The sequence below is a fragment of the Oncorhynchus mykiss genome, chromosome 23 (assembly GCF_013265735.2).
Source record: "Oncorhynchus mykiss isolate Arlee chromosome 23, USDA_OmykA_1.1, whole genome shotgun sequence".
Lineage (NCBI taxonomy): Eukaryota > Metazoa > Chordata > Actinopteri > Salmoniformes > Salmonidae > Oncorhynchus > Oncorhynchus mykiss.
Window position 1 is genome coordinate 50,096,974 of NC_048587.1, and position 7,868 is coordinate 50,104,841.

General features: G+C 47.4%; 1 protein-coding gene across 1 annotated transcript in view; it reads right to left on the bottom strand.

The window, feature by feature from the left end:
• LOC110502926 (pseudokinase FAM20A) overlaps positions 1 to 4,727 on the bottom strand; it is a 23,094-nt gene extending 18,367 nt beyond the window's left edge. The window contains exons 1-3 of the mRNA XM_021581275.2: positions 3,280 to 4,727; positions 562 to 755; positions 324 to 374 (exon numbers count right to left, since the gene is read on the bottom strand). Of these exons, the coding sequence (XP_021436950.1) occupies positions 324 to 374; positions 562 to 755; positions 3,280 to 3,674 (640 nt within the window). The 5' untranslated portion in view covers positions 3,675 to 4,727. The remainder of the gene's footprint in view (positions 1 to 323; positions 375 to 561; positions 756 to 3,279) is intronic.
• Positions 4,728 to 7,868: the final 3,141 nt, after the last annotated feature.

Genomic DNA, 7,868 nt, shown 5'->3' on the forward strand with positions numbered 1-7,868 from the left:
AAGTTCTGGAGATGCTACTTTATGGGCCTTGGATGAAAACCAAAGTCTTGTCAGTGGTGCAACAGGGTGTTCGGCTCTGATAGCACGACTGAGCACCGAAGGATATAACAGGGAGAAAGAAACTACAAAAGAACCAGTCATGAAGAGGACTGTGTCAACTGATTCTCTTTCCTCTCATTTCTCTCCCTGTTCTCCTCAAAACAACCATTGACATGCCAAAGCATAATAGAACACGTTTTAAAAGGAATGTATGTTCGAACACAAAACACACAAATCATGCAGACACAGAACAGTGCAGGTATGTTGACATGACAGGACCTTACCTTGGGTACAGTCACATGCTCCTTTGAGGGCCTTTTCATCTTGAGTGTAATCTGCATAAAGACATTTCTGCAATGAATACCTATAACAATTATGTAAATGGTTAATTATTAAAGCACAAGGTCCTATAGCACCTACATGCACTGTTGACGGTGACTTTAATGCTCTTATGAATTGTTATAACACTCATATGAATACCACTTATATGAATGGTTATAACTCCCATAAGACAGGTCCTACCTGCGCTGATGACAGTGGTGGCCTGCATGTCTTGCAGCAGGCGGGTAATGGCGGGGTCATCACGGGCGTACAGGGCATAGCGGTTGATGCCAAGGTGGAACTTCAGCCAGCTGGCCTCAGGGTCAAAGGTCACCTGGTGTTCCAGCATTGTCACGTTGAGGGCTGCTGCAGCCTCACTGTACAGCTTCATATGCCTAAGGGAAAGAGGTTGGGGGAGAGAGAGAGGGAAAGCGTGGGAGTGGGGTTAGGGTTATGCATAGCCTTGCCCTTGCTGTACAACATCATATTGTATGCCTGAGGGGGAAAGAGAGGTGGTCAAAACGAGGTCATGGTTAGGGTACGCCAAACAAGTTGTCCTTGAAAACCTGCGATACGCACTGTGAAACTCATACAGTATCAAATCAAATCAAACTTTATTGAAAGCACCTTTAAAAATCCAACTCCCACGGTCAGGGCAACTGTTGCTTCACAGGACCAACAATCATCCAAACTAGCATATTTCCACAGAGGAGAACAGACTGAGAGGAGAACAGACTGAGAGGAGAACAGACTGAGAGGAGAACAGACTGAGAGGGAGAACAGACTGAGAGGAGAACAGACTGAGAGGAGAACAGACTGAGAGGAGAACAGACTGAGAGGAGAACAGATTGAGAGGAGAACAGACTGAGAGGGAGAACAGACTGAGAGGAGAACAGACTGAGGAGAACAGACTGAGAGGAGAACAGACTGAGAGGAGAACAGATTGAGAGGAGAACAGACTGAGAGGGAGAACAGACTGAGAGGAGAACAGACTGAGGAGAACAGACTGAGAGGAGAACAGACTGAGAGGAGAACAGACTGAGAGGAGAACAGACTGAGAGGAGAACAGACTGAGAGGAGAACAGACTGAGAGGAGAACAGACTGAGAGGGAGAACAGACTGAGAGGAGAACAGACTGAGAGGAGAACAGACTGAGAGGAGAACAGACTGAGAGGAGAACAGACTGAGAGGGAGAACAGACTGAGAGGAGAACAGACTGAGGAGAACAGACTGAGAGGGAGAACAGACTGAGAGGAGAACAGACTGAGGAGAACAGACTGAGAGGAGAACAGACTGAGAGGAGAACAGACTGAGAGGAGAACAGACTGAGAGGGAGAACAGACTGAGAGGGAGAACAGACTGAGAGGAGAACAGACTGAGAGGGAGAACAGACTGAGAGGAGAACAGACTGAGAGGAGAACAGACTGAGAGGGAGAACAGACTGAGAGGAGAACAGACTGAGAGGGAGAACAGACTGAGAGGAGAACGGACTGAGAGGGAGAACAGGCTGAGAGGAGAACAGATTGAGAGGACAACAGACTGAGAGGGAGAACAGGCTGAGAGGAGAACAGATTGAGAGGAGAACAGACTGAGAGGAGAACAGACTGAGAGGAGAACAGTCAAAGAGAAATGCAGAGTATTCTCTGAGGAAAACATTTGTAGTGGCAAAGTCTACACACCACCTCCCTCTTGGACTCTCTGACTCCCTGTCGGAGCTTCCAAGCTGTTCGCCCTCCCTTAGGAATCTCCCTTCCTTCCTCTCCTCCTCTCCTGACACTTCTGTATACATATCCCCACAGAAACGGTATGGGCAGGAATCACTCCTGATCCAAAGCAAACATTCAGACCATTGAGGAGGCTGGGGAAGCATGTTGCATTGTTGCACTGTTGTGCCAGTTTTGACTGCGGTGAGTGGGAGGGTTGGTTGTTTCACTGTGTTTAAGGATCATCAGCTGTTGTGGTCAGATGATAGGAGGGGTCGTCAAAGCAAGTGTATTCATTCAGAGTATTCCTGACCCAACTGGCCCACAGTGACATGTCTGTGTAATCAGGAAGGCTGACCACAGACCACAACCAAATACCACAAACCCACAGACCAGGGAGCAAGCAGCTAGCTGCACAACCACATCGCCCTCCTCTTTCAGTGCTCTTGATTCAGACTATGATAATGTATGCCACACACATGCACCATAACCGTAGTGGTTGACCTGGAAGGTCTACAGTATACTATAACTGCCTATTTTCAGCGTCCAGATGAAACAGTCCAAACTGTCCCCAGAAGTCCCCCTAAAAACCATCCATCCTCTCACTAAGTGCATTTCTCTTCTGTTAACAAGCTGCTACAAGACACTCCCACTAAGCCCAAGAGTAACCATTGTTATGTGCATATTTAAAACACAGCTAAGGGGAGAGAAATCTTCTCTCTTCATATTTCTTGTGTTTTTCCACCATTGGAGCCCAAACAGGATTTCTCTGAGAGGAATGCCCTGTGATTGACAGGGTTAAACAGGAGCGAAGACAGCTATAGTCTGTTCAGCTCTTACTGGTTTAAAGGGTTTGATCGGGTTTCAGGGTCTTGTTTGCCTAGCACAGGGAGATCCAGACATAGGCTCTCAATGACATGTGAGTGTTGCTACCAGCCCTCCATTAAATGCTGCTTATGACATCGACTTTAGAGACAGTTTATAGGATTAGTCTTTATGGGAAAATTGCCGAAGAGAAAAAGTGTTGAGTTATTGACGTGCCTGTGCGTGTGTGTGTCTCTGCATGTGTCAGGGATCCACAGCCGTCGTGTCAGTGACCCTACCCCTCCACCACAGCCAAGCCACAGTAGGGAAAATGTCTAGTCCCACCAAACTAAATCAGAACCATAAAACATTGAGAAAGGTCTAAACTCTGGTCTCTGTGTACTGTACTCACCTTTCCCAGCGTGAGACCTTCCTCCTGTAATACTCCATTAGCTCTTCAGACTGCATCAGCCTCTCTTCCAGCCCCAGCTCCGGTGTCTGAATGTTATACAGGGGGTGAGCAAACAGCCTCCCCAGCTTCGAGCCCCAATCTGTGGGGTCGTCCGTAGCTCCGACCCCCTTACCCTGGAGGTCTATGGAGGTGATGTTGGAGAACCAGGGGATAGTGAGGCCACTGTACCCAGCAAGGGTGAAGTTAGTCCCCCTGGAGGAGGGACAGAGGCAGGCTCCATTCCCTGGTCCTGGTTGTCTTTGGCGGAGCTTGGGGAGCAGGACGAAGTAGAGGTCAGCGGTGAAAATGGCTGTGAGGGTCACAGCCAGGAGCAGACGATCTCTTCTCATCATCATACTGGGAGGATGAAAGAGTGAGGAGACAGAGAGAGAGAGATGGAGGGGAGAGACAGAGAAATACAGGGAGATGGAGGGGAGAGACAGAGAGAGACCAGAGAGAATGATGGAGGGGAGAGACAAAGGTCAGATCCGGGTCTCTATCTGTATGTAATCTTCCTGGATGAAGGCGGTCAAAGCCCCAAACGTGTTGGACACAGTCAATGTCCCAGGTTCCAGGTGCTTGTTCTGGCTCAGACCAGATGAGAGACTGTGTTGCTCACACCAAGTGATAAGTTGCAATGTGGCTCCAAGCAGAGGTCCACTTGGCTTTGTTAAGAGAGTGTGTGTCCACCTCTTGTCAAAGCAGTATGTAGAGTGCAGTTCAGTTAACTTCTGTCTTCCTGGTCTTGCTCTGATGATGTGTGTGTATTTGTTGCACGCTGTAAGTGGGAGGTTGCAGGTCTAAGTCCAGTGTGTGTGTATGTGTGTGAATATCCTGGCTGCCTTTCGTCCTCCTGAACACATTCCTCTTGATCTGGAACTGGCTCTGGCGAACAGTGTTCTCTGAGCAAAGAAATCTGAGTGCGTGTTTGTGTTTGGTGTGTTTCTGTCAACAGATTTACAAGTGTTTGTGCATGTGTCTGAGTTGGTCTCTTTGTATGTGTGTGTGGTGTATGTGTGGTGTGTGTGTGTGTGGTGTATGTGTGGTGTGTGTGTGTGTGGTGTATGTGTAGTGTGTATGTGTGTGTGGTGTATGTGTGGTGTGTATGTGTGTGGTGTGTGTGCTAGGTAATCCTTCTCATTGTAATTGCCTTGTTTCTGGTCATGTCTTCTGTTCTCCTCTCCTCTGTTTTTATTTATTTTTTAATGTATCCGTTATTTTACCAGGTAAGTTGACTGAGAACACGTTCTCATTTACAGCAACGACCTGGAGAATAGTTACAGGGGAGAGGAGTGTCAGGTGTGAAAACAAACCCTTTCAACAACCTCTTAACACCCCCTCAACACCCTCTCAACACCCCCTCAACCACCCTTCAACACCCCCTTAAAACTGTCTCAACATCCTCTCAACACCCTCTTAACACTCTCTCAACAACCCCTCAACAACCTCTCAACACCCTCTCAACCCCACCTCAACACCCCCTCAACACCCTCTCAATACCCCCTCAACACCCCCCCCAATACCACCTCAACACACCCTCAACAACCTCTCAACATGCCCTCAACAACCTCTCAACACCCTCCCAACAACCTCTCAACACCCTCTCAACAACCTCTCAACAGCCCCTTAACACCCCCTCAACAACCTCTCAACAGCCCCTTAACACCCCCCCAACAACCTCTCAACAGCCCCTTAACACCCCTCAACACCCCCTCAACAACCTCTTCACATCCCCCCAACACCCCATCAACACCCTCTCAACATCCCCTCAACACCGCCCAAACAACCTCTCAACACCCACCCAATACCCCCTCAACACCCTCTCAACAACCTCTCAACACTCCCTCTCAACAACCTCTCAACACCCTCCCAACAACCTCTCAACACCCCCTCAACAACCTCTCAACAGCCCCTCAACACCCCCTCAACAACCTCTCAACAGCCCCTTAACACCCCTCAACAACCTCTCAACACCCCCTCAACAACCTCTCAACACCCCCCCCCCCAAGAACCTCTCACCACCCCTCAACAACCTCTTCACACCTTCTCAACAGCCCCTCAACAACCTGTTCACACCCTCTCAACAGCCTCTCAACAACCTCTTCACACCCCCTCAACAACCTCTCAACACCCCCTCAACAACCTCTCAACAACCTCTTAACACCCCCTCAACAACCTCTCAACACCCTCTCTTTTTCTTTCTTCTCCTCCATCTCTCTCCTCATCTCTTTCCTCTCCTCCATTCTCTCTTCTCTCCACCTCTCTCCTCCTGCATTCTCTCCTCTCCACCTCTCTGCTCTCCTCCATTCTCTCTACTTCTTTCTCCCCTCCTCCCCCTTTTCACTTCCTTCCACCTCCTCCATTTTATTATTCTCCACCCATCTCCTGCAATCTCTCACCTTTTTCTCAATCAGATTAACTCTATCATCTCCTCTTTACTCTATATCTTCCTCTCCTCTACACTGATCCCTCTCTCTTCCTCTCCTCTACACTGATCCCTCTCTCTTCCTCTCCTCTACACTGATCCCTCTCTCTTCCTCTCCTCTACACTGATCCCTCTCTCTTCCTCTCCTCTACACTGATCCCTCTCTTTTCCTCTCCTCTACACGGATCCCTCTCTCTTCCTCTCCTCTACACTGATCCCTCTCTTCCTCTCCTCTACACTGACCCCTCTCTCTTCCTCTCCTCTACACTGATCACTCTCTCTTCCTCTCCTCTACACTCATCCCTCTCTCTTCCTCTCCTCTACACTGATCCCTCTCTTCCTCTCCTCTACACTGATCCCTCTCTCTTCCTCTCCTCTACACTGATCCCTCTCTCTTCCTCTCCTCTACACTGATCCCTCTCTCTTCCTCTCCTCTACACTGATCCCTCTCTCTTCCTCTCCTCTACACTGATCCCTCTCTCTTCCTCTCCTCTACACTGATCCCTCTCTCTTCCTCTCTTCTACACTGATCCTTACTTTTGTCTCCGCTCCGCTCTGTTCAGCTCCAAGGCGCTGTTACAACAGCACTTTCCTTCCCGTCCCACTTCCCATGCACACACACACACACACACACACACACACACACACACACACACACACACACACACACACACACACACACACACACACACACACCTGCCCTGCTCCGTCACACTTGCCAGAGGGAGAGAAGGAGAGAGGGAGACAGCGAGGGAATGGTAAAAGAGAGCTAGAACAAGTAACACACATGCACAGTCAGGCAGTGTTTACAGACGGGCACTCTGCCTTTCTTCTACTGTTTCAGTGAGAAGGTCCTTCAATGGCACTACTAAAAGTCACAGTAGACTGCATTTGTTATTCTAATTATTTTAGCAGCAAGAAACTCAGAGGGTATTTCCCAGACTGTTGTTACCGTGGTATTTTAGAAACATCAGTCGTGTGTTTGGGTGTGTGTGAGGAACTCTGGCAAAGCTACGCTATGACGTCTCCAACTCATTCTCTGGGGTGTTTCCTCTCTTTCTTTCTTTCTCTCTCTCTCTCTCTCTCTCTCTCTCTCTCTCTCTCTCTCTCTCTCTCTCTAATATCAATATCAATTTAAGGGCTTTATTGGCATGGGAACATATGTTAACATTGCCAAAGCAAGTGAAGTAGATAATAAACAAAAGTTAGCAGTAAACATTACACTCACAAAAGTGCCAAAATAATAAAGACATTTCAAATGTCATATTATGTATATATACAGTGTTGTAATGATGTGCAAATAGTTTAAGTACAAAAGGTAAAATAAATACACGTAAATATAGGTTGTATTTACAATGGTGTTTGTTCTTTACTGGTTGCCCTTTTCTTGTGGCAACAGGTCTCAAATCTTGCTGCTGTGATGGCACACTGTGGTATTTCACCCAGTAGATATGGGAGTTTATCAAAATTGGGTTAGTTTCAAATTCTTTGTGGATCTGTGCAATCTGAAGGAAATAAGTGTCTCTAATATTGTCATACATTTGGCAGGAGGTTAGGAAGTGCAGCTCAGTTTCCACCTCATTTTGTTGTCAGTGTTTACATAGCCTGTCTTCTCTTGAGAGCCTGGTCTGCCCACGTCGGCCTTTCTCATTAGCAAGGCTATGCTCACTGTCTGTACATAGTCAAAGCTTTCCTTAATTTAAAGTCAGTCACAGTGGTCAGGTATTCTGCAACTGTGTACTCTCTGTTTAGGGCCAAATAGCATTCTAGTTTGCTCTGTTTTTATGTTCATTCTTTCCAATGTGTCAAGTCATTCTTTTTTAGTTTTCTTGTGATTTGGTCTAATTGTGTTGCTGTGCTGGGGCTCTGTGGGGTTTGTTTGTGAACAGAGCACCAGGACCAGCTTGCTTAGGGACTCTTCTTCAGGTTCATCTCTTTATTGGTGATGGCTTTGTTATGGAAGGTTTGGGAATCACTTCCTTTGAGGTGGTTGTAGAATTGAATGGGTCTTTTCTGGATTTTGCATGCATTATTTGGTGTTTCACGTTGTACACAAAGGATTTTTTGCAGAATTCTGCATGCATAGTCTCTATTCGGTGTTTGTCCTATTTTGTGAATTCTTGGT